The 27,981-nt window shown below is 41.8% G+C and overlaps 1 protein-coding gene across 4 annotated transcripts in view; it reads left to right on the top strand.

Moving 5' to 3' along the window:
- JAZF1 (JAZF zinc finger 1) overlaps positions 1 to 27,981 on the top strand; it is a 417,486-nt gene that overhangs the window by 368,870 nt on the left and 20,635 nt on the right. For all 4 annotated transcript variants that reach the window (XM_068236061.1, XM_068236062.1, XM_068236063.1 and 1 more), the window contains one exon: positions 15,670 to 15,839. In XM_068236061.1, the coding sequence (XP_068092162.1) occupies positions 15,670 to 15,839 (170 nt within the window). The remainder of the gene's footprint in view (positions 1 to 15,669; positions 15,840 to 27,981) is intronic.

Here is a 27,981-nt window from a genome sequence, read left to right as displayed (position 1 = left end):
GGGGTGGACACAGTACTATTATCGTAAGAGAACAGAGGCGCCAGCAGGATAAAAGGTAATAAAAGTTTTACATTTAAAGAGAATCTGTATTGTTAAAATAGCACAAAAGTAAACATACCAGTGCGTTAGGGGACATCTCCTATTACCCTCTGTCACAATTTCGCCGCTCCTCGCCGCATTAAAAGTGGTTAAAAACAGTTTTAAAAAGTTTGTTTATAAACAAACAAAATGGCCACCAAAACAGGAAGTAGGTTGATGTACAGTATGTCCACTCATAGAAAATACATTCATACACAAGCAGGCTGTATACACCCTTCCTTTTGAATCTCAAGAGATCATTTGTGTGTTTCTTTCCCCCTGCAGCTATCTTCCACTGAAGTGTCAGGCTGTTTCTTCCTGCAGAGTGCAGACAGCTCTTCCTGTATGTAATTCCTCAGTATGTGAAAGCCCAGCCAGCTCAGAGGAGGATTTATCCAGCTTGTAAAAGATAAGAGAGAAGAGAGAAGCTGCTCTAATCTAAATAATACACAGGCAGTGTGCAGAGAGGGGCCTAGAGGGAGGAGATACATCACAGAACCACAACACTGAAGAACTTGGCAGCCTTCCAGACACAGGCTGACAAGTCTGACAAGAGAGAAATAAGTTGATTTATTACAGAGATGGTGATAGTAGAACGTGCTGCAGTAAGCCAGAACACATTAGAATAGCTTTTGGAACTTGTAGGATGATAAAAAACAGGATGCAATTTTTGTTACGGAGTCTCTTTAAGGCGCTATTCGTGCTACTGACTAGCTACTATTTGTCCCCTATCTTATTGCCTGATGAAGCGGGCTGTGCCTGCGAAACACGTTTGCATCTATTGGGGTACCAATAATAAATGTATTTGTTTAATTCAGACAGTATTTTGAGTCTGCTTTCCAGAGGTAAGTCCACCACTGCCTCTCAGCAAATTTTAAAACTTTTATTACCTTTTATCCTGCTGGCGCCTCTGTTCTCTTACGATAATATTGGAGATGAAGCCCTAGAACACCAGGGAAGCCACATGGGGAGGTAGGGGAAAGCACTAAACACTAGGAAACTGTAAAGGGGAGGGTGGGGGTCTCTAGACACCAGGGAACTGTATAGGGGAAGGACGACTACTAGACACCAGTGAACTTTATAAGGGAGGAAGGTGGCCAGTAGACATTGAGGTTGGCCCGCGACAAGGTCCCAGTGTACAATTTCGGCCCCCTTTGTATTTGAGTTTGACACCCCTGGTCTAGCGGTTCACATACTTTTTCCACCTGCACTGTGAATGTTTACATAGTGTGTTCAATAAAAACATGGAAACTTTTAATTATTTGTGTGGTATTAGTTTAAGCAGACTGTGATTGTGTATTGTTATGACTTAGATGAAGTTCAGATCACATTTTATGACCAATTTGGGCAGAAGTCCATATAATTCCAAAGGGTTCACATACTTTTTATTGCTACTGTGTATGGAATTTGTAAGAAAAATGTCATAAACCATTAATTTGCATTTAAAAATGTGTATATACAGTAGTGTGATCCATTGGGCAGTATCTTCTTACAGCTGAGCCTGCATCATCTACACTCTTCATCAGTTGAAATTGTTGATAGCTAAACACACAGAGTAAGCCTCAAATCTACTGAATCATCTGTATATTAATACCTTATATTGAGGTATCTCTAAAGTTATTTAACTTCTGCTCTACATTTATTTTATTTACTTAAAGTAAGAAAACATTGGTGAATGTAGCAGCTGGCATGTAAACCCTGATTTACAATTATACAGATTATACTGATACATGATAAGATTGGTGGCCTATATTTTGAATTGTGCTTTTTCTGGAAGATATATTATGGGGTTAGATTTATGGTATAGATTAGTGATATCCACTGGGTAAGGGAGGCTTGCCTTGGGCATTAAAGTATCCATGAACCAGGTTGTAAATAAACTTTTTATACTGTTTCATTTCTGGTACTGTGACATAGGTCACAGCACAATCCTCCCCCTCCAGCGCTCCATTTCCCCTGTTTTGCTCTGCCGAAATAGTCAACTTGAGCAGGAAATGTCAGTACTTCCTCCTCACTGCCCATCTTTAGTTCCACCCCCTGCCCTCATAGCTTATAGTTCCTGATCTGAGTACCACACACAGAGGGAGATTTATCAAAGCATTACCGACAGATTTTTCTTCTAAAACTGTTCTAACCAGCAGAAGAACAGTTCTGCATGATAGTAAGAACCTTTCCAAAGCCTATGTAATAGCGGCAGTTTAGGGTGGATTTCTAAAGCTACACTACAACTAAGAAAAGTGCAAATCCATTCCTTAACTGCTGCAGATTAAGAAGTGCTCATTACCAGTTCTACAGACAGTACAGGCTAGATGTGATTTGTGAAGGGCTCCTCCCCCCTCACTCAGAGCTTGCTTGACAGCAGGTGTGTTGGTTACCTCAGCAATGGCAATTCCCCTTACACTGCACTGCCTGACAGACCTTCCTAGCTCCTTCTATTCCTTACAGTTTAAGAAGGAATCTGCACTAGCTAGTGATTTGTTAGGATGTCTGAGACAGTTCTGCACGGATTTCTAAAAACCTACTAATATTTTGTCTCAGACACTCTTGATAAATCTGGCCCACAGTGCGCAGGGGAGCAGGGCTAAGTGTGGACTTGTGGTAATTAAGGTCAGAACAATAAAGTATATTATTACTATCCCTTGCACGCTGTGTGTGGTACTCAGATCAGGAACTATAAACCACAAGTGCAGGGGGCGGAACTATGGATGGGCATAGATGAGGAAGTACTGACACTTCCTCCCCACCTATAATCGAAGACTAAGTACAGTGGGGACAGAGGGGGAGCTGGAGGGGGAGGAGGATGGTGCTGTGATATTTGTAACAGCACCAGAAATCAAACTATATAAAAAGTATATTGTTCAATACCCCGTTCAGGGGTACTTTAAATGGGAGTAGTTTGTCATTGGGTGAGGGAGGTTACTGTTAGGTAAAGGGAGGTTAGAGAGGAACTGTAATGACATAAAGTTGAGTGCTAAATTATTCAGGATACCTCTTGCTATAGCTATATATTGCTGTATATTGGTATGTAGCCCCGCCCTCCCACTTGGGTAAGCCTAGCTTGCTTACCTGCTGTTTAACCTAATTTGTGTAGCTGCACAAATGTGGCATTTGCAGCCAGACTTGCCCTGGATGGTTTGAAGGTACAGAACTGGAATATCTATAGATATCTATAAAGTGTGTGAAAGGAATGCTGCTTTCTGCTCTATTTACCAGCAGGGATGAGTCGTGGTTGTACTATGGGCACGGCATACATTCCCTCTCTTGATGGGTTTTTCATTCATACATTTTTTCTGCTTGCAGAGTGTGGATGATCCACTTGGTTTTCTAAACAGTTGGACGGCCTCTTTATATGCGGCCGGGGAGTTTGTTAGTAAGCTTATTCAGAATTGTGTTTCTATCTTATAATTACATTCTTCAGTAACACATGCCAAAACCACATTAATTAGGGGAGTACTTCGAAGGCGCATACAGTATAAGCCTGTACCAGATGTTCATTTTTCTCTTCCCCCAACTGTTTTTAATTCTTGGTGAGTGTTTGATGGAGGGGGCAGCTTGGAGATCGTTTAAACATTTGCCAGAGTGCCATTAACATCCCGTGACTGGAGGTGGAAAATGTCCTGCTTTGTTTTCTGAAAACTATACTGTGTTTTTTCCTGCTTATACCACAGAGTAGACCAGGGATAGATTACATCGGCATGGGCTTTGTAAAGTCATTTCATTTTTTCGGCAAACTCTCAGTATCATATTTAGAGTACAGTCAGATTTGAACTCTGCTGTGTCACATTCCATCCTGCAGCCTGGATTGGACAATTGTTTGTTCTGTACTTTTTTCCTTTACCAGAAACTGTTTTATACCTTTACTCTGGCTGTATTATAGAGGCTACTACTGTTCTTGAGCTGCCAAGGGTTCCAAGGTGAATTGAGTGTCCCATTATTGGTACCAGGGCAGGCTAAATTGTTCACAGGACAAGAGTATTAAAATCCCCCTCCCCGAGGCTCGGGAATGCTATTTGTTTTTTAGCCCCCAGTATGAGTTGGCCAGAGGTGCCCCCCTCCTGTATAAGTAGCCAGGTGTCCTTTTAGTATGAGCCCATCTTCATTTTTATTGGCCAGATATCCCCCCAGTATAGGTAGCTAGACATAGGTGCCCCCAGTATAGGTAGCCAGACATAAGTACCATGACTATTCTCCCCTCTAGCACAGCTTTGGTAGCAGCCAGCGCTCTGACAACTCACCTCCTCCGGGCTCCGGTCTTCATACAGTAGAGCTCTATGTACTGCCGTCTTCGCTTTGTGAAGTAGTTTCATTTTTTTGGCAAATTCTCAGCATCATATTTAGAGTACAGTCAGATTTGAACTCTGCTGTGTCACCTTCCATCCTGCAGCCTGCATTGGTCAATTGTTTGTGCTGTACTTTTTTGTAAGACAAAATAACCTCTACCGGTACATTTTTGGGAGGAAACTAGGGTGCCCAGAAGAAAAGCACACACACCTTGTGCAGGTAGTGTTTGGGCCAGGAAATCTGGGACTTGAGTTATATGGGGAGTTTGCTATCCACTAAGCCACTTCATACATACATAAGTGTGACATAAATTATACAGTCAATTATTTAATGAAACATGCAACAATAAAAAGAAACAACGGGGACCTGTACTTACAAGTTTACAATGTAGGAAGATAGGGGAGGAAACCATAAATAAAGCAATGAGTAAACCGTGGATTTACAATTTCATTTCATCTCTTTATCTTGGCAGAAATTGTTTTCTCCTTCCTTATTATTCATTGCTTACTTTTTTATTTCATTGCTTCCTGTCTTCTTTGTAGAGACTGGTTTTAGTTGCTTTACCTTCTCCCCAACTTCTGTTTTTTGTTGTCTTTATTTTCTTCTCATCTTCATTATTTTGTGAATTTTTCTGTCATGTTATCAGGAGAAATGACCATGTGTTTGTTTTTCTTCCACCCATAGCCTTTAATTTCTTCTCTTCTCTCTTTTAGTGTTACATATCCTCTTTTTCTCATCAGAGTTAAGGTGCCTATACATGTTAGATTGCCACCCAATGTGGCAAAAGGATCAATCCCTCTGTCATCTGAATCTGATTAGAGGGTGATTGCATCCCCCATACACTGCACACAGACTTTCAATAAATCTCACCATAAAATCTATAGAAAAAGTATTAGAGCGCAGCGTTTTTCAGTCAATTGTAATTGCAATCCATATTTGCAGCCAGCCGATCAAAATTACGTTCAACGCAGCTTGTTGCGTCATAGATTTCTGCCAGATTTGACCAGAGTAATCAAATCTGCCAGTGAAAGTCGTTGCATGTATGGCCTGCTTAAAGAACAAGCGACACCCATGCTAACCTAGAAATAAAAAACACATATATAAGTAGATAAATACTACCTCTACTTACATAACAGATGTATTGTGCTATCCACTTTATGATTCCTGTGAATTTTATAAAGGAAAAGTAGAAAATCCTATTCTAGGCAGTGGCCATCTTGCCAAGCTAATGCTGACATGATATCCTCCCTGACTCTTGTTTCCCCCCACCCTTCTCTTGCTCATTGTGTATTCATTAGCTGCCCTCCTCCCAGAGTCTTTTTTTTATTTACACATCCAATCACTGAGTCACCTCAGCCTTGCTTGTAAAAACAAGTGATCAGCTAGGCAGGGAAATAAATGGAAGAGGAGGAATATATTATAGATACAAAATAACTCCCAGCATTCAAAAGAACTCCCAGTATTCAAAAAAAAAAAAAAACAGCATTCAACTTTTTGGCACTGTTTGGCACTAGGGCCAGTGCTCCTAAAGTATGTAATAACTCCAAACCATAACAGCAGAAAAAAGTTTTGAATGCAGGATTAGCATCTTTATCACTTAATACACTCAGACCAGTTGCTGTTGAAATTTGATTTTTATGGTGACAATATTTCTATAATTACTTCAAACTTTGTACATTTTCTTTTCTCTTCTCATAATTCACTACTTACATTTTTTATTGAGTTATTTAGTATTAATATCGTGCTTCACAGAGTCACTACCAGTCCCTCAGCTCAGAGAGGCCCATAATCTAATCTCTATCATAGTCATATGTCCATCATTGTCTAATGGTGCCCACCCCATACACTGTTCGATTTCCTGTGACAGATGATCACTGGGATCGAATCTGCCAAAGATCAATTCCCCGATATGTCCATCTGGACAAAATTGATTGAAATCATAAATCGTACAGGGCATTAAATTTTGATCAAAAGGCGGCATGGATGCAGTGGTATGTATAGCCCGGGCCTAGAGTCGGTGACGCGTTCCCCAGTTCTCCCCTTAGCTAATGGTGATGTGGTCTCCTTCCTGTGTCCTCCCGTAATCTCCCTGATGCTGCCCATTCCCAGTGACAATCATCATTTTCTGTGTTTCATCTGATAACCTGGACAAGAAGCATCCATTAAAAGTTCATTTGAAGTCAATGAAGAGAAATGTTGTTTTCAGTCCTCCTCATTAATTTGATTTTAGTGTTCAGTCCATGTGTGGTCACCTTTACATTATGAACTCCTGGTCTCCATGGTACCCTTTGTCTAGCTGTGATGTCTCTTAGTACAACCCACTCTCTGACCTTTATGGGTATGATGTAGAAAATCTGGGGAATAGGTTAGTGAGTATATCGGTTACCGCAGACAACCAGAATGCAGCTATAATCTTAGAAAATTAAAACAGATGCTTTTTGTTTACAACGGGCAGCGTGGATATTTTCCTATCCTTAAGTAAATTTATATGGGACTTGAAATGTAATAGAGTAATGGAAAGCTTTGCTCAAAACCTGTTCTGATCCAGAGAGAAGTGACTGCCCTTACCGGCTTTTCATGACAAAGCCAGAGCTCCAGTCCCACCCTCAACGGAATGCTGCCTGTTCTGCCAAACAGTCTTGTATGGAAATTATGTCTTGCCATGTAATGGAGAAGATGAAAACCCCATTCATTAGACCTCACATCCTAATGAGATGCTGCCTGTATCCTTTTATTTGCATTCTTACATGATAAAAAGAGCTTATATTCTAATGACTACAACACAGCAACTCCTGGCATATATGGACTTTCACGGCCCGGTCACTTTGGCACAGGGGGAGACGAATGACGGCTGACCCTGCTGCTGCTCATATTCCCGGTGCGTTAATTACTATACCCCCTCCAAGTCGTAGAACCTTGGAGGGAGAAGTAATTTGGATCTGGCTAACACTTGAATTACACTGCTGCACGACCCTAGACCTAATAACATTATGTCTATGGCAGCACCCAGGTGAGGCGCAGCGTGGGTTAGAGTGTCCCCCAAAATGACCTGCCTCGCAACACCTGGTCTGTAGACTTATGGTTAATATAGGTGGAAAGATGAACGTTGATGAAATGATCCAGTAGGACTTATCTAGCAGGATAAATACATTTGTTTGCTTCTTGTGGTTTGAGCATTTACACAGGACTGGTTCTCTCATGAAACAAGGTGAAACATTTGCATCAGGCTCAGAAATTACAGGCTCAGAAATTACATGTTTGAACTGTGTTTACAGTAACAGCATGCAGTCAGAGTAGGAGGAAAAGCAAGAGGAGAGCGAGGTAAAAAGGTCATCATTGGGGAAAAGCAGCTTGTTGTGCTGTGTGAGGAGTCTGACAGTGAGTTAGGAGGGGGAGACAGGAGAGCAGCAGTGTTTCACTTGAATTGCACAGCAGAAGGGAGGAGATGGCACTGCTATTCTGAATGAGGAAGAATGGAGTGGCCGAGGGTGAGTAGTTTGTCACAGATTCACAGCCAGCCAGTGTGCTATTATGTTGAGCTGCAGCATGACATTAAATGAACTAGAGTAAATTGTCGGGTGCTGTGTGATCATTGCAAATGATTACACGTTTGCCTGAGCTTTTCTCAGGCAGCAAAAAGTCTAGAACCGGCCCTGCATTTACATTACCAATATTTTACAGTGTTCTCCCCTGAAATGTTTCCCAGCCGGGTGCCATGAAAAAGTAGCTGGGCGGGGAGTGACAGGGTAATACAGGGTCGGCACAACTGATTACAGCCGGGTACTCACCAAAATTAGTCAGGTGGAGCACTCGGCTAAAAGAGCCTGGGGAGAACTCTGTTTTAATTTACACTTACCCCACACCCATCCTTCTCGCCTTCCTTCAAGTGCCTTAGAATAACCTCCCCCTTAATTACCCATAGTTCTCAATACCTATTCTCATTCTTAAATATATGGACAATGCACAGCAATGGTGTTTTTCTTTTTGCAGAAATCTTAATGCTTTTACTACTAGTACTCATAGATGTATTGTAAGTGATAGTTGAGGGAGCTTTAACTTAGTTTTAAGAGAAACTTTAGCAAAAAGGGGAAAAAAAGAAATGAATACATTGCAAAGTGAGAAGTTAAAAATAGAAAAGAAATCAAGAAATGATTGCTATTCACCATGTAATTTGTTCATATTGTTTGATTCACAATCAGCCTGCACATAATCATCTTTACTACTGTCAGACATAAAAAAACCAGACAGCACCAACTGCCATTATCTATAACCACACCTCTTAATAATGGAATAGGCTAAAAAGTTGTTGTTTTTTATAGATATAAATACGGACAGAGGGAAATACTGGCTGACAGGCAGTGGGAAACGGTCGTTATTTCCCACAATGCAACAAGGCTCCCACATCACACTGTGGGAGGGGTTTCACCACAGTATCTGCCATACAGACATACCCCTTCCCACCATGATCTATTCGAGAAACGGTAAAGATTTTTCATGGGAAAAGGAGTATCAGCCACTGGTTGGGATGAAATTCAATCATTCTTGGTAGCAATTCCTCTTTAGGTTCAGGTTAGGGTTAATACAAGTGTGTGGAGCTAAAGAGCATCAAAACTTTTGTGGAGAATTAGACAATTCTTTCCAACTATATGAAAGGCAAGCATTTCTCTAAACTTCACTGCAGCTAGTTTGTTTCTGGCTGTTATTCTCTGTGATTGTGGTCAAATAATGACCTCACTTAACACAGGGTTGCTTAACAGTCTTTTCCCATCCAAAGATTCCATGAGATGTGTGAGCTGCCTAGCCATAGAAATGGAATGCTCTCTGCAAACAAACCAAAGGATTTTTTCCTATCACAAAGGAAAATGTGGAGTAAGATCACCATTTATCTGGAGGAATGCAATACAGTTTCAAGCGGCTGAAACAGCTCAGGTCTCTTCATCAGGCATGATGTCAGCATTTGTCACTAAGGGAAGCTAATTGATGGCATAAGATGTTTCCTAAATGTGCTTTTTCCTGTTTGTGCCTTTCACTAATGCGGTACAACACTCTAATCAAACAGTCAAAAAAAATGAAAACTTAGGAGTGCTCTATTCACCAAATGATGTAATGCTGCTACAGTGACAGAGAAGCATGATATCAATCATTCCTCATGTCTAGGAGATCATAGCCTGGCTGCAGACTATGTGGAAAGGTAGATTTCAGTCAAAATCAGTTATAAAATGGCTTGTCCCCTGATGATTCACATGGGACGAAACGCGTTGGAGGAGCCAGAGGCAGATGCAGCCAGCTTGAGGATGGACTGTCTGTTCTGTTTTACAAGCTCCTATTTTATCTAGTATTTATTTAACCACTTCACCTCCAAGGGTTTTTTTTACTTAAAAAAACAGAACAATTTTCACCTGTCAGGTGAATTTTTTTCAGTTTTGCGTCCATCACTTATTACAAGCCCATAATTTAAAAAGTAACAGGAATATACCTTCTTGACATACATATTAAAAAAGTTCAGTCCCCGAGGTAACTATTTTTTTTTTTTTTAAATGGATATTTTTTTTTTTTTACAAAATAATTAGTAATTTTACTATTGGGCCACAAGATCTCTTCAAGCATAACTTCCCTATGTGTAGTATTACTACGCAAACAGGATGTAATTCGTGGACATGTAAGTATCATTTTTTGTGAATGACGGCGCCATCTCATTGATTGCCGCGGTCATTCACTTGAGGATATAGATCAATGAATGGGAACTGTGTTTCCATTCATTGATCTCCCCATCTAGCGATCGACAACGGTAATGAGCGCAGGGTGTGTGGGTGGGGAGAGCAGGAAGGGACGTAGTAGCTACATCCCTGCAAGGAGATATGGGGACATGCAGGGATGTACTCGTCCCGGGGGAGGGGAAGTGGTTAATACAGTTTTTTAAAAAACATTTTAATAAAGATTTATGCAGTGATTATCAGTGCTTTTATTGAGCTATAATGCATTTGTGCAAAGGAAATCTTAGTGAATTTGGAAGAAAAAAAAGTGTAAAATACCAAATGCGATATTTTACCAACCTAAATTATTATACCAAATTTTACTAACTGGCCTTATTGAATTAAGGCCAAAGCATATAGCTGATTTTATTCTGCTGTTATTAGATGCATGACTAAAAGAAAACAGGAATTGAGGGAACACATCATCCAGTTATAAATGCCCTGAGGAAATGAATTGGAAATGAATTAGAAAAGGGGGTTAGTTATCATATCTGTGTGGTAACAGTTGCAGCATAGCATGCTTTCTATGTACTATATGCTTCATTGTATGCATCACATCACAGGCATACCTGATGCATCCCCACTGTGAATGTAGCCTAACAACTGTCAAAAAATCCAGCAGCACTGATTGCAGAAGACGCTGCTTAAGGCTCGTACACACGTCTGCCTGAAGCCAACGACGGGTCCGTCGGCACCTCCCGCTGGGTGGGTTTTCAGCAGACAGTACAGCGTGTGTACAGTCTGACGGTGGACTGATAAGGCTGTTATCAGTCTGCCTGAGGACTAGGGTTGCTGATGTGGTCTGTACAGATGTTAGACTGTCACCTGAAACAGTTGTGAAAGATTATTTTGAGAAACAATTTTTGTATGTCCCTATAAAGGATCTTTCTAAGTATTAATGGTATGCTGCAGCTAACATACCAATAGGGTGTCCAGCAGTCTCATCGCATGTGTAATGTATACCTCCCAACTTTTTATACCTCCCAACTTTTTGAGATTAGAAAGAGGGGCACTTAAAGGGAAACCTAAACTGAGAGGGGAATGGCTGTTTCCTTTTCAACAATACCAGTTGCCTGGCAGCCCTACTGATCTTTTTGGCTGAATCACACCTCTGAAACAAGCATGCAGCTAATCCAGTCGGACTTCAGTCAGAGCATGTGATCTGCATGCTTGTTGAGGGGCTGTGACTAAAAGTATTAGAGACACAGGATCAGCAGGAGAGCCAGGCAACTGGTATTATTTTGAAAAAGGAAAAATCCATATCCTTCTCAGTTTAGGTTCCCTTTAAGCCACACCGCTAATCACGCCCCGTCATACTCCTAGTCATGCGTACCATAAAGATTTAATAAGAAAAATATGTAGTTTGATCATTTAAACCACACTGGTCCTTTTTATTCTGGTTCATTTTCCTTCATACAGGCCAGGATTTACCTCACAGGAGCCTGTAGGCACACATGTCCAGGCACCTTAGATTTCGCCATCTTTGAACCTACAACCATCCACCAAACCACACCTCAAGTGTTTTGGCTGTAACAGCTGTCACTTTCCCCTTACTTCCCTTGCCTGTCACAGGTAGCTACAGGTGTCCCTTAGTATTAGGTAGCCAGAAGTAACCTTAATATTAAGTGCCCCCAAGCATTAGGTAGCTACCAGAAACTTAGTATTACTGTATTTTTCGGACCATAAGACACTCCTAGGTTTGGAGGACAAAAACTTGGTGCCTCCATGGTGCAGGGGCATCTTGTGGAGTGTCTCCCCCCAGTTACAGTAATCCCCTTTACAGTACTCCCCCCTGGCAAGTTACATTAATCCCCAAGCTTTAGACACTACGTGCTGCATAACTGCACAGTTCCTTATTCCATTCGCTTCCTGGCAGGACATGCGACTTCAGACACCACGTGCTGCATGACCGGCAGCTCCTCTCCGGACACCACATGAGGCAAGGACAGTCCAGAAAGGACCAGCACTACAGACCGGTCCGTCCTAATGATAATCAGCCAGGAAGTCACTGTGTCCTGGTAAGCTTGCGTGCAGAGCACTCCGCTGCCACACACTATTATGCGCCCAGCTCCTCTCTCCCTTTGCCCTTCTTTCAGCTGTTCTCCGGTCACCATACACGCTGTTCCGGACACCACACATGGCTCTGGACACCACCCGCTGCTTCACCTCCCAGCTCCTCTCGTCTCTCTGTCCGCCCAACTCTTGGCATTTCAAAAGTAGATAGCAGGCCGAAAGTGGACCTTGTAAAGTTGTCACGGAGTGCAGGAGAGACAGTGGCACTGGGCCGAATAAGTTGTATTCGGACCATAAGACGCACTGACTTTTTCCCTCCACTTTTTGGGGAGCAAAAGTGCGTCTTATGGTCCATAAAATACGGTAAGTAGCTAGAAGTGCTCTTGACTGAAGGGAGATCTAGTCAGTACAATGATGAGACCAGGGTGATTAACCTCTCATTTATGCTCTCATCAGAGCTCTGCATAGGGAAGGAGGGAGAGAGGCACTCAGAGAGGGAAGTGAGCCGCCTTTCCATCATCAGGCGCGTGTAGGCACGTGTCTACAGTGCCTTATGGCAATTTCGGCCCTGCCTTCATATTAACATTTGAAAATAAGAAAATCAATGTAAAGGATGGGAATAAAGTTTAGAGTGAATTAAACATACTTTTTAGTAGGAAAAATACCTATATGTACATGGATCTGTATATCAGTCCTGAAAGAGGGACACGAGGAAGAAAGAGAGACAGTGGGATTTGGTTCCCAAAGAGGGACTTTCCCTTCAAAAAAGGGACAGTTGGGAGCTATGTAAATACATTTGGCAACCCTCTGTGTAAAAAATAAAAATGTGTCTGACCATATAAAACCAAAAAGTTGTGAAAAAATAAACCCAACACAGTAATAAGTGAAGCTGGACATGCTGGGAGCTCTCTGTGCTTGCTGAGGGCTGTGCTGCATTACATGGTTCAGATTTCTTCTCAGAAAGCGTGATGCGTATGTTTGTGTCTCTGCTTTGCTGTGTGTCGCTCTCTCCAGCACAGTATAACCTGTCCATATGCGTGTTACAGCTTCTCAGCCTTTCCCCCGTTGCCTTTGATTAGAGCACAGTAGTAAAACAAGGCCCCCTCGGGTGCAGCTCCCCTTCCGACAGTTTGATTAATAAGCTTAAAACACAAATTGAAATGAAAAGAGAAATGAACTCCAGGTGCCTGGACACCTTGTGCTATGTGCAGGGAGCCAGCCAGGCCAGCCATACAATGCCATTCATTCCCACACCTGAGGGATTGAAGTGAGCAAGCGTAATTGCTGTAACTCTTATTAATGTTCTGACATAATTCCTATTAATTCCACAGGGCTAGTAAATGCATTAGGACTTGTCAACATATTATTTGACACGGTTTATGATCTGTAGAATTATGCTCCTCAGGATTGGGCAGCCCTGAAGAAAGGCCCTGCTCTTTACCTCAGAGAAAGGTCTTTTCAGGCTGGCCAAGGGCTTTTTCTCAAGGTGCTGATGTCTGACTTATATTCAATGGCTAACAGTGTCTTCTGTGTTAACAGCTGAGGCATAGCTATGTCAAGGGAAAATAATATATGGTGTTTCCAGAGAAAAGAGATTATTATAGTAAAGTGTACCTGAAATCAGAGTTTATCCTTCTATTCGTCATTTGTATGTCAGAGATCTCTGAAAGATTGCTGAGAGAAAATCAGCTGCGAGTTAAGTCTGCCCATACATCACTCGATTTCAGCATTGATATCTGGCTGATCATAATGATCGAATCTGGCAGAGATTGATGCCACAACATGTCCACGCACTCAATTATTTCAGTTGATTTCCATCCAAAATCAGTCAAAAGGATTGATTTGCAATGATGGAAAGTCTCGGTCGCAAGGGCACGTTCCAGTGCATGGCGGTAACAGCATTCGATTTCTCAACAACCGACGGACCTCAGGCCCATGGTGAGTGTTGCACACTCACCTGTCATGCCGGCACAACCCCTCACCTCCCCTAGTGTCTGGCACCTTTTTGAATTGCCACCACGAATGCCTGTACCACGTGACACCACAGCATGGGCTGATGTCACTGGTGGAAACGGTGGTGCAAGAAAATTTTCCAATAGATTTTTTTATTAAATCTATTGGAAATCATCCGAACACAGCCTGCTGTGCCCTCCTCCCAATGTAATGGGTCTCCCACGGCCCCTTCCCCCTCCCAGGTCTGTGGTGACAAAAATGGTAAATAACTGCAAAATATTTGTATAAAAAATTCTAAGGATTTTTAGTGTTTATTGCTTGAGTGTCCTATGTCAACAGAACAAATACAAGAACAGAAAGAATACTCCAAGTTACCATATTTGTACCTGCCTACTAGGAAAGTCCTACAATGGAACAATCTTTGTCTGATACTCTCATTCTAGATGCTACAAGACTTAGCCAAAGCAGTTCATCATAGCATTACATCATTTATCTACTGGGTGTCCCTAATACTGCGTTTATAAGAAGTCTCTAGGACAAAAGAAGAAAAAAATAGAAATGAAAAATGAAGAAGACTTGGGGTGAGGGTCTCAGGATCTCTTAGGAGTGGGTTAGGTTTGAAGTCAGGCAAAGACAGGATTGAGTACGGGTTAGACACTATTTAAAGGTTGACATTAAGGCTAGGTATAAGGAAGGGCATAGTTAAAGTTACACATCAATCTGGGAATGGTTTATGAAGGCTAGGCACCAGGTTAGGCTTTCGGTATATTTGGTATTAGTGGTAGGGAAGGGAGTTTGGTTAAACTTAGGCATGAAGAGGGGGGGGGGGGGGGGGTCTTGAGGGCCTTCTAAAGCCAGGAATAATCATTATTCTATACTGTCAGCATTCCAAGCTCAAATGACCAAGCACTACCTTGCCATACATGGACCATTTTCTGCCTAAACTCTTATCGTGCATATAATTTGGCCAATCCTTGTTTAGTTATTGTAAGCAATGCTTGAATTTGGACCACAGTTTGCTTGCTTAACTACCAAAATATATGGCTGTATTAGATGAAGAGGCCAAATACAGAGTTGACACAGTGGGCAAATAAAGAGGGATAAAGATAGTCTGTTCTTGAGTTTCTGTTAGTTGTCACTTTGCCAATAGCACTATTTTCACGTGTAATTGAAAATTTACGATAGAATATCTTGGTGTAAGCCAGCCTTTCTCAATCTTTCTACCCTGGAGGAACCCTGCAAACAATGTTTTGATCTCGAGGAATCCCTGCATTTATTTTGCAGGAGGCATGGTTTTTAAAAGTATGTGTGGCTGTTGATTTCACTACCCCCATTACACTGCCACTCATTATACTGTCTCCTGAGCCCTCAATTTAGTGCTTCTTATTACAGTACCACCTATTATAGTGTGCTTTATTATACTTCCCCTACGATGGGGGAAATGCCAAGGAGTCCTCAAGGAACCCTGGGGTTCCAGGGAACCCTGGTTGAGGAAGCCTGGTGTAAGCAATGTTTGTATGTAAGACTGGTGAATCTTGTATGCCACAAAAGGAATTCATCTCCATACTGTGTGTTCTCCCACCCTCTGCAGGTAGTGAATATGACGAAGAAGAGGTGGACTATGAAGACTCGGACAGCGATGAGTCCTGGACCACAGAGAGTGCCATTAGCTCTGAAGCAATCCTTAGCTCCATGTGTATGAATGGAGGGGATGAAAAGCCATTTGCCTGTCCAGTTCCTGGATGTAAAAAGAGATATAAGGTAATTTTTTTCTTAAAAACCAACTAGAACCAACATTGAAAAATAAAATTTTAAAGCAGTCTTGTTAATTAGTGTATATTATGAATATTACTGTTGGAAATTAACTCTTCAAATTTAAAAACTCAGAAAACTCACAAAAGAAAAGTACTGTTGTGGTATAAAGCAGTGACAATCCATGATCGCAATAGTTATTATCAGAAAGGGGGATATGGGAGTTATTGCAGTTATTGCCATGCAAATGCTCTGTAATGTTGTTCCAGTGTTAAGAGACACTGGTCCATATACCATTGACTTTTAAAATTGAGTTTCCTCCTAGGAAATAATTTTCATCTTCTCTTTAAAGGGGACCTAAACTGAGAGGGATATGGATGTTTCTTTTTTAAACAATACCAGTTGACTGGCAGTCCTGCTGATCTCTTTGGCTGCAGTAGTGACTGAATCAGACCTGAAATAAGCATGCAGCTAATCCAGTCTGACTTCAGTCAGAGCACCTGATCTGCATGCTTGTTCAGGGGCTGTGGCTGAAAGCATTAGAGACACAGGATCAGCAGGAGAATCAGGCAACTGGTATTATTTTAACCACTTAAGCCCTTAACCACTTAAAACAATATTTTATTTGGAAATAAAAGAGCATTTTTTCCGTTTTGCATCCATCACTATTTACAAGCTTATAAAAAAAAAATAGAAATATTTTCTGGTTGAACTCGATGGACGTATGTCTTTTTTCAACCAAAATAACTATGTAACTATGTAACTAATTTCATCTTTACATAGATATTTAAAAAGTTTAGACCCTTAGGTAAATATTTGTGTTTTTTTGCTTTTTTTATTGTATTTTTTTTTTAATTATTAAACATTTTATGTGGGTATTTTTGGGAGGGTGGGATGTAAATAGTATTTGATTTAAGTAAATATATGTGTATTTTAATTTTTTTCTTACTTTTAGATGTAGTTTTACTTTTTGGCCACAAGATGGCAACCTTGAGTTTGTTTCCATGACGTCACTCTAAGCGTACAATGTACGCTTAGAGGGACATAGAAGACAGAAAAGGCAAAGCTTCCGAGAGAAGCTGTCGCTTTTTCTGCGGGGAGAGGTATCAGTGATCGGGCACCATGGCCGATTCATTGATTCCTGGGCTAACGAATCCGCGGCCGGGAGCGCACGTACACGCGCGCGGCCGGCGGCGGGAGCGCACATGTCCTCCTTGACGTAGAACTACGTCAAGGAGGACAAAGTGGTTAAAATAAAATCCATATCCTTCTCAGTTTAGGTTCCCTTTAAACTAACTTTCCAACATTTAACAATTGAACTTGAAAAAGTACACAAAAGTTGGTGAAAAGTCAGGTAAAAAGGTAAATTGTATATCGTCACTGAGTTCTGCCTCATATCTGCCCCCCTTCCTCCCCCCCCCCCCCCCCCCAAAAAAAAATATATAGATTGCCTATGGAGACAAGGGTTGCCTGGTCATCCCGTTTGAAGGGGGTATGACATATCATACCATACACTATAACTGATAGTACTACCCTGAGAGCCACTATAATTGGGGTCACTGTAGATGTGGACACTATTATGGTAGGCACTGTGTGGGGATAAGAGAAGCAGTGTAAGATGGGGGTCATGGTAAGAGTGAGCAGTATAACTGGGGTGCACTGTAACAAGAGCACTATAACAAGGTTACTATAATCGGGGAACTATAATTGGAAAAAGCGCTAAAATGGAGTGCCCTATGACAGATTATTATTATTGATGACAGATGTATGGAGCATTAACAGGGCACACTATAGTTAAAGGGGGCCGGGCACTAATGAGGGCACTGTAATGACATGGCTTGTATTATAGTGTACATGTTTTACTATAGCAGGTTGTACAACACTGTATATTCATTTTTCCCCTCACACTGTTGCTGTACATATACTGTGTCTATCACATCTGCTGTTGCTATGCTTTTGTATCAGTGTTCTCACTAGGTTTTCCCCAATGAAAGCCTGCTTCATCTCCGCTTGGAACCTGGAAGGTGACTTTCCGCTTACCGCCACTCATACATTTCTACAGAGGAGAGGGAGAGAAGAGTCAGACCCCCTCACCGCAGCTGAATTCCAACATGCTGCTGCTCCCCCCTCCATCACTGCGCCCCGGGCGGTAATCTGGCCTGACCGCCCCTTCTACTGCCTTCCAAAAATTAGCAAACTGCACTTCCCTCAGCCACACATTTGACAGTACATTATACACAAATGCATGGCACCTCAAAATGCATGCAGCAGTACGTTGTGAGAAAGCCTTGCTGTACAATGAATCACGGTGCCAATAAGACACAAAGCAGGTCATTTCGGTGCTCAGCATGGAAGCTGGGCGCCGCCATAGCACTAGTGCTATGCTACGCTCCCCTTGCATGCTAAGACGCTCATTAAATCATACGGATGGCTGTATTGCACTTTTTTCACATCATTCAGCAGACAGTCTGCAAGGGAGTGGCAACCATTCAACTGTTGTACTGTGCCGCTGGAAAGTAGTTTTTAACCACGTGTGCCAAGCGCTTGACCTTTGGTGGGGCTACTGAGCAGCAGAAAACCGCCACATGTAACATCCTGTGGGAAGCTGCCCCTTGCTCAGATGTACATTTAGAGGACACGCCCAATCCTACTGCTTATGCTAGGGCTGTCACAAGTGCCTGGCATATCCACGGGAACACTTTGATAGTTGGTGGATTCTTTGCCATCAGCTGCTTAATGTGGAAGAGCCCTAAATCAGGGCTCTGCCTCTGACACAGGAGTCCAGGATTCAAATCTCAGCTCTTCCTGTTCAGTAAGCCAGCACCTATTCAGTGAGGAAACCTTGGGCAAGACTCCCTAACACTGCTACCGCCTATATAGCGCATCCTAGTGGTGGCAGCTCAGGTGCTTTGAGTTCGTCAGGAGAAAAGTGCAATATAAATGTTCTGTGTTTTGTCTTGTCTAAATCGGGTTACCAGTGGATCTAGGGCACATAGCAAGTTACAAGCTTCATCTGACAGCTGTCTTCAGTAGTGTCTAGATCATTTCTTACAGGGCCTTAGAATCTGTTACATTTATAAACGTCACTGTGTATGATGTGCAGTCAAGTATTTCATTAATTTGTAGAAACAAAATGGAGGAGCTGTTTGCTGTAATAATATTTTTCAGATATTTGGCAAAGTTAAATGGGTGGAAGCTACCAGACTTTAATAGGGGTGTGAGCAGGAACCAGTGTGTGGACATTTAGTTGGACAGTTCTTTCATCATAGGGAGATAATAATCTTCATCTGCACTACTGTGTTTCTGTGACTGACTGGTTCGCTGGTTAGGCAGACTGGTTCGCCAGAGTGGACGTGGAACAAAGCAGCCCTCTTAAAGGAAACCAGAGATGACCGCTTTGGCAAAAAAAAACCATATCCCCCAATAGATTTTACTAAATAAATACTATACCTGGTATTTTCGCCGCTCTTGTGTGCCGTTTTTTGTGTTTTGTTTTACTAAAACTCCACGCAAAACACACTTCATCAGAAAAGCATATTATTTAGTGGGCTGTGTGCAAAATAAAATCACCATTTTTAAAAACCTCTTATGACTAACAAATATAGAAAAAAATAACGTTTTTCAATATAACCTTACATTAGCAGCTCCTCCCATCTCATCACAGCTCTCTGTGATGCTGAAAATATACAGAACAGGAAAGCAGTGCTAGAAGGGGGCAGGCTTGGGCTTGAAAAGACATACTCAGCTATAATGGAGACAGACTCCGCTATAATGATTCCTGAGCAAAGCCAGACTGACTGCTCAGTCAGGGATTTTATCAGGGCTGATAACAAGCAGGCTGAGCAGTGAAGAATGAAACAGAGCAGGGTAGGTGTTTTCTCTAATGTTCCCACTCATATATATGGTAAATTGCATGAGGGTGCTTCATCTCTGGTTCACTTTAACTGTTTTTTTACCCTACGTTTTGTTAAAGGGAAGGTTCAGGGACAGTTGATAAAAAATAAAAATCCGAATCTACTTACCTGGGGCTTCCTCCAGCCCGTGGCAGGCAGGAGGTGCCCTCGGCGCTGCTCCGCAGGCTCCCGGTGGTCTCCGGTGGCCGACCCGACCTGGCCAGGCCGGCGGCCAGGTCGGGCCTCTTCTGCGCTCCATTGTGCGTTCCACGCCGGCGCGCTGACGTCATCAGACGTCCTCCGGGCTGTACTGCGCAGGCTCAGTAGTTCTGAGCCTGCGCAGTATAGCCCGGAGGACGTCCGATGACGTCAGCGCGCCGGCGTGGAACGCACAATGGAGCGCAGAAGAGGCCCGACCTGGCCGCCGGCCTGGCCAGGTATGGTCGGCCACCGGAGACCACCGGGAGCCTGCGGAGCGGCGCCGAGGGCACCTCCTGCCTGCCACGGGCTGGAGGAAGCCCCAGGTAAGTGGATTTGGATTTTTATTTTTTACCAACTGTCCCTGAACCTTCCCTTTAAAGGACCACTATCGTGAAACAATGCAAAATTTAAGTACATTGAAGTAGATTCCTTCCAGAGTAAAATGAGCCATAAATTACTTTACTCCTATGATGCTGTCACTTACAGTAGGTAGTAGAAATCTGACAGAATTGACAAATTTTGGGTTTGTCCATCTCCTCATGGGGGATTCTCAGCATAGCCTTTATTTTTTATTCAGACACTCCCTGAAAAAGATTTATACAAAGATGCTGGCCAGCCTCCCTGTTCGCTGCACAGTTTTTTGGCAGTTAGTGAATGCCAGTTGCTCCGTCCAAGTGCTTTTGAAAATAACGAAAACCCTGAGAATCCCTCAGGAGGAGATAGGCAAGTCCAAAACTTGTCGGTTTTGTCAGATTTCTATTACCTACTGTAGGTGACAACAACATAGGTGAAAAGTAATTTATGTCTCATTTTACTCTGGAAGAAATGTACTTCGTATTTGTATATGTTACATGCATTTAAAATGTTATGATTTTCGCGACAGTGGTCCTTTACGCTTGCAGCTGTTATCGGAGTACTCCAACCAGAAGATTATCAGACGCAAAGGGAGTGACACCTTCCTCTCAATATATGAGGGACATTTAGAAAGTAACACCTTTTCCATGCAAGGTATTCTTATTTAACTTGCATCTGTCAGGGTAACCTTCTTTACTTGTCACGTGACTGCAGAACGCTAGTAACTGTTTGTTCAGCAGCATGACCATGAACCCCAATGCCTCTGACTAAGAGGTGAGGAGTATGATACAACTACAACAAGGGGATTGTAAACCTTGTAAAAAGACATGACAAATGCTTAAATAAAGGAGGTGATGTGGAGAAATAATCAAGAGATAAAATTTAATTAATTAAATATTTCCTTAATTGATTAATTGAAAACATTCTCTACTTTTTGGATGGTCCTTATAAAAAGCCTTTCTTCCAGCTTATGCTACCATTACATGGTATATCTGTAGGCAACAGAGGTGGAAAAAACCCTGCTTTGCACCTTCAATAACATGGCTTTTAATTTTGTAGAACAAGGAGTGAGCTAATAAAAAGAAACAGAGCAATCAAATAGTTTATTTCACCCTTTATGCCATTTTATTATGGTCCACTTTTTAGAAAGCAAACTGCTTAAGAAAAGTTTAACAACTCTCATTTAACTCTGCACTATTTTATGTAGAATCTATTAGCAATGAATGGGAGGAATCACTTATTGAAGTACAGCAGGTAATTCTCTTCCTGTAATACGCCGCTTTCAAGTTGGCATAGATCAATGAAGTTCAGTTGGGAAAGACTTGGCGCTGTATGGAGTTACTTTGTTCTTTTTTTTTGGCAACTTTGTGATGGCTGTTTTGCCACTTTCTGCACTTATTCTTTTGTTCTAGTCAGCAACAGTATCATTATAATGAAGATTTTGATTCAAAAAAGACTATTACTAAAAACTGTACAATTTAAAAGACATATGTACATACAATTATACATTTGTCCCGACTCCCAACTGATTTTTCCCTAACCACTTCACCCCATAGCGGTTTTTACCCTAACGGACAAGAGCAATTTTCACCTGTCAGTGCTTTGCATCTTTATTCGCCAATAACTTTATTACTATTTATCGCAACAAAATGATCTATACGTTGTTTATTGCCACCAATTAGGCTTTCTGGGGGTAGCACATTTTGCTAAGAATTTTTTTTATTGTAAATGCATTTTAACCTCCTTGCCGGTTATCCCGAGTAACCTGCGCAGGAGGATTTTTCAGGCCCCGCTGGGCCGATTTGCATAATTTTTTTTATTGCAAGCAGCTAGCACTTTGCTAGCTGCGTGCATATTACGATCGCCGCCGATTTGCCGCTACCCGCCGCGCCGCAACCCCCCCACGCCCCTTGCGCAGCCTGTCCAATCAGTGCCAGGCAGCGCTGAGGGGTGGATCGGGATTCCCTCTGATGTCCCGACGTCGGTGACGTCATCCCGCCCCGTCGCCATGGCGACTGTGGAAGCCCAGCAGGAAATCCCGTTCTGAACGGGATTTCCTGCTTACTCTGATCGCCGAAGGCAATAGGAGTGGGTGGGGGGATGCCACTGCTCAGCGGCTATCATGTAGCGAGCCCTGTGCTCGCTACATGATTTAAAAAAAAAAAAGGAATTGGACCGGCAAGGGGGTTAATGGGAAAAATAAAAAAATGGAAAAAAAAAACATTATTTCTTATATAGTTTTGAAATAAAACATTCTCCTGCGGATAAAACACACGAATTGTATTTTTGGCTGAATGTGTAATGGTTAAGGGCTCTGCCTCTGACACAGGAGACCAGGGTTTGAATCTCGGCTCTGCCTGTTCAGTAAGCCAGCACTAATTCAGTAGGAGACCTTTGGCAAGTCTCCCTTACACTGCTACTGCCAATAGAGCGCGCCCTAGTGGCTGCTGCTCTGCTCTGGCACTTTGAGTCCGCAAGGAGAAAAGCGCAATATAAATGTTATTTGTCTTGTCTTGTCTTATTTGCCCATTTGTCTCAATTATTAGACCGTTTAACCACTTAAGCCCACAGGGTTGTTTATTTGTTGCATCTGAGCAGCTTTCACCTCCCATTCATTCGCCAATAACTTTATCACAATTAATTGATCTATATCTTGTTTTTTCCGCCACCAATTAGGCTTTCTTTGGGTGATACATTTTGCTAAGAATTAATTTATTCTAAATCCATTTTAACAGGAAAATTAAGAAAGAAATAGAAAAAAAAATCATTATTTCTCAGTTTTTGGCCATTATAGTTTGAAATTAATACATGCTACCGTAATTAAAACTCATGTATTTTATTTGCCCATTTGTCCCGCTTATTACACCATTTAAATTATGTCCCTATCACAATGGCGCCGATATTTTATTTGGAAATAAAGGTGTGTTTTTTTCAATTTGCGTCCATCACTATTTACAATCCCATAATTTAAAAAAAATTATATTAATATACTCCTTTGACATGCTGATTTAAAAAGATCAGACCCTTAGGTAACTATTTATATTGTTGTTTTTTTATTGTAATTTTTTTTTTTTATAAAAAAAATTATTTAGGTAATTTGTGGTGTGGGAGGTAAACAGCTAATTTTAAATGTAAAATAATGCATTTGTTTAATAAAAAATAGATGTGGGTGTAGTTTTACTATTTGGCCACAAGATGGCCACAGTCAAAAAGTCCTGGAAGCGTACGATCACGCTTCCAGGACACATTAGGAGGACGGGAAATTTTTTGTGACTCAGAAAAACAGCAGCCTCTGATAAGAGGCTGTCAGTTTTTCTGCAGGGTGCTTCAATCAATGAATGGGATCTATAATCCCATTCATTGATCCCTGGGCTAACAGCAGGTCGCGGGCGCGGCCCGCGGGAGTGCGCGCAGCCTATCTGGACGTGAATGGGTTTGTCCAGATAGGCTTAAGTGGTTAAATGATGTCCCTATGACAATGAATGGCGACAATATATTATTGGGAAATATACAGTAGGTGTAATTTTTCTGTCTTTTTTTTTTGTCCGATCCATAATTACAAGCCCCATATGTAGTAAAGTAATAGTAATATACCCTCATAAAATAAAAGCTAAGTCCCTAAGGCAACTATTTACGGTGGTGGGGGAGGTGCGCACACATGCACTGCGGCTGTGGGAGTGAGCGACGCATGAAAACGTCCTGGAGCCGTTAAAAGGTTTCAATAGGACGTTTTAATGCGTCAGCTTGTCCGTAAGTGGTTAATATGTGTCTCTTACTGACAGCTCTGAACATCTTAAAGAGAATCTGTATTGTTAAAATCGCTCAAAAGTAAACATACCAGTGCGTTAGGGGACATCTCCTATTACCCTCTGTCACAATCTCGCCGCATTAAAAGTGGTTAAGAACAGTTTTTAAAAGTTTGTTTGTAAACAAACAAAATGGCCACCAAAACAGGAAGTAGGTTGATGTACAGTATGTCCACACATAGAAAATACATCCATACACAAGCAGGCTGTATACAGCCTTCCTTTTGAATCTCAAGAGATCATTTGTGTGTTTCTTTCCCCCATGCACTAAAGTTTCAGGCTGCTCTTTTCTTCCTGCAAACAGCTTTGCCCTTGTTTGTAATTCCTCAGTATGTGAAAGCCCAGCCAGCTCAGAGGACGATTTATCCAGCTTGTAAAAGATAAGAGAGAGAAGAGAGAAGCTGCTCTTAATCTAAATAACACACAGGCAGTGTGCATAAAGGGGAGTTCATAGCAGAACCACAACACTGAAGAACTTGGCAGCCTTCCAGACACAGGCCGACAAGTCTGACAGGGGAAAGATACATTGATTTATTACAGAGACTGTGTTAGTAGAAAGTGCTGCAGTTAGCCAGAACACATTAGAATAGCTTTTGGAACTTGTAGGATGATAAAAAACAGGATGCAATTTTTGTTACGGAGTCTCTTTAAGCTGGCCATACACTATGCGATTTTACCCGTCAAAATACGGCAGATTCGATCACTGTGGTCGTATCTGCTTGAGGCCTCTTGCACACTACATGTGATTCCGATTTTTGATTCCAGTTAAAGTGGACCCAAATTAAAAATACAAGGTTTCAGAAATGAAATCTATTTTCTAAATTATAATAATAAATAGCAGCCTTTTTTCAGCTGCATGATGACAAATATAAAATATTTTACATTTATTGGAGTAACCCATACCTTCCTTTCAAATTGCCAGGATTTTTCCGGCAAACTGGTGGAGTAGATGGTGTCCAGCATAGGAGGCATTGCTAATGGCTGCCCCCAGTATAATCCTAGTTATCAAAAGAGAAGGGTGAAAAGCAGTCACTGAAATACTCATAGGCTTGAAGGAGAGTTTATTTATATTTGTATGTGTCAGAGCGGTGCAACTAAATATTTTGAATTAAAAAAATGTTTGGTTTGGGTCCGCTTTAAAAAACATAGCAGTGTGCAGTACTTTTTTTAACCGGATTTAAAAATCGGATCCATAATCAATTGTGCAGGACAGTAAATTTAGCTTGGATTGTGTTTTACCATATTTGCTGTATTTACTTATTTATGATTTACTTATTTATTGATTTTGGCACTAAAACACAATTTAAAAATAAAAAAATATATACTGTATGTTATTGTTTTTAATAAATAATAGAAACATGGATTATTACAACAAAAACATTTTTTAGGACCACCTGCTGTTGTATCTTGCCATGTTTTGTAAGCAGAAAAGAGTCTTGATTTTCTGTTCCATTAAAGAAGTACTGCATCCACTGTAGTATTACAAAAGATGACTTATTCACTATTGTTCTCTATGGTACTATTGTATCTTTACTACACTGCAGTAAAGCAAGACTTCCCAGTCAGGCCAAGTGGAGCTCTAAGCTAATCTCAAATTTAAATCGTTTTCTGGTGCTATACTTAAATGTTCAAGTAAAAAAATGAAATAGTCTTGAATAAAAGAGAAAGATGACTCTGGCACGCTCCACGCTTCCTTATTTTACCACGATACACAGGTACAAAGAAACAAAGTCTGTCTCCATCCTCTATAATAAAACACTAATGTCTCTGCATCCCATGTCCCTGTGTGTGTCCCATTTGAGCTCTGCGCATGTGCAGGGATGCAGAAACACTAGAGTGACGCGCGGCAAGGGATGACGAGCAAAGGGGTGGGCGGGCGCACGGCGGAAATGTGCGTGCGCAGCGGGCGCATGTGCAGTGACAGGGTCACTAGTTACCTATAATATAATTGCTGGTGAACACACCGGTTTTCCTCATCCTTACAGACTGTGTGCCTCCTCCATCTGTGCTATTGCTTTGTTTAGAGGCCCTCTCACAATACACAGTACAGTGTTGCTTTATGCACATTCTCATTCTGCTCTGCTCCCTTCCACGCACACCTTAATCTTTTACTTTGACAATATAATTGCTGGTGTTTTTAGCTGCTTTCCTAATTGCCTTTGTGCCGGCTTTATGCCTTGAGGTACATGCACGTTTAATATTGCACATTGAAAGGGAGGGAGACTGTAAATAAAGCGTATTAAAGCAGCAATTAAGTGCGGTGTCCCTGTCGCTGCGCCTGCAGAGGGGGTGCCTGGGGCTGTTGCTGCTGTGACTGGCCCTCTTTCTTCTGTAGCCTCTTGACTCTCTCAGTAACACTTGTGTCTCACATGATGTTTATTCCTGTCCGTTTAAACCTCTAATAGTGTGAACATATTTATGGCACAGCCAGATACAATAAATTAGTGTTAGCCTGGTCCTCCATGGCACACCCAGGTACTCTACTGTATACAGCGCTTGTTTTTAATTACAACACAATTAGTGTGTCCAGAGCTCCTGGCTGATGATCGCTGACAGGATTTATTTTTTCTTTTGCTCCTGGCCTGTGATTGGTCTTTACACGGCAGACACTGACAATGTCACTGAGGGCCATCAGACAGTCGCATCCTTTTTTCACAAGAATACAGTTTGTTTATGAGGAAAGTGCTGGCAATGGGAGGGAGTATTGTAAACCGGACAATGTCTTCAGTCCGGAAGCTAACAAGCCATTGTGACTGTGAGGAGGGTGCATTTTCCCAGGGGGCATCTCTCTAGTGCAGCAAGTGTTTCTTCAGAAGAGAAAAGCTGGAGGTAGAGGCCTGTAATTTGCTACATCCTGTCTGGTCTCTGTTTGACTGCCAGCCCTCTTTTTATTGCCCAAATAAGCGTACCATTCCTGCCTGCTTTTCCTATCACCGCACCTTCATCTCCAGTGCACAAGGACTGTCTCAAGGGTATCTTGCACACCATTAAATTAGAAGGGGGTGGAATTAATGAAGCACAAGAAAGCTGACAAACATGGAGAAGGCAGGAAATAAAAAGTAATGATACCGAGAGTTGAGTAAATACACGGTGTGCTTCTAATCCCTCTCCAAGGCTTACATGGTAGATATCTTGTCAAGCACCAGATAAAATATTTTATTTCAGAGCGTGGCACTCTTCCTTCCCCGGTATTACGCCTTCTCAGCATTTGTCCTTATTTACTTCCTGTATTGCGATAGTGCTGGCATACAGTCCGGGATGATTTACTAAAGGAGGTGTTCAGTGAACTGCAGTGAAGTTTCATTGTGTCTGCTTCACATCTATAACAACAAGTTTACAGAATTGCAGGGCTGCACAAATCCCTCAGGAAATCTTTATGTAGCATCTTCTGCAGCGCTTTTACGCTGGCCACATATGATGCAATAAAAATGTGCACTTTCCCCTTTTTTAGCGTTAAAAATGATCAGTTGTATAGAAAAAAATCTAATGTTTTTAATTTTTTTCAAAGAAATGTGATCACTTTTTTGTAATTCAGGAGGTTATAAGCAGAAATGTGGAACAAAAAAGTGCAGTCGTTTGGTGAGAACTGAACCCAAAACCACAGTCCTGCAAGTTTCCATCTCTAAAAGCTTTTTCTGTGGCTGTGTCAGATGAGTATACTGCAAGGCCCTGTTATCCAGAACTCAGGCAACTGGAAGTATCAACTAACTGATGGATAACGGGGACTGATTTTTTTGGGGGGGTTCGGGCGAGTTTGGAGGCATTCAAATACTTACCGAGCCTCCAGCGACATCTTGACTCCCCGCAGATCCTAGCAGCCTACCTTTTCTTTTACTTTGCAATATGTAGAGAAAGGCACTCAACAGGCTTCAAACTTGCGTTTGCTTATTTAATGAG

The sequence above is a fragment of the Hyperolius riggenbachi genome, chromosome 5 (genome assembly GCF_040937935.1).
Source record: "Hyperolius riggenbachi isolate aHypRig1 chromosome 5, aHypRig1.pri, whole genome shotgun sequence".
Lineage (NCBI taxonomy): Eukaryota > Metazoa > Chordata > Amphibia > Anura > Hyperoliidae > Hyperolius > Hyperolius riggenbachi.
Note: the sequence above shows the minus strand (reverse complement) of the source record. Positions and strands in the feature narration are given on the sequence as shown.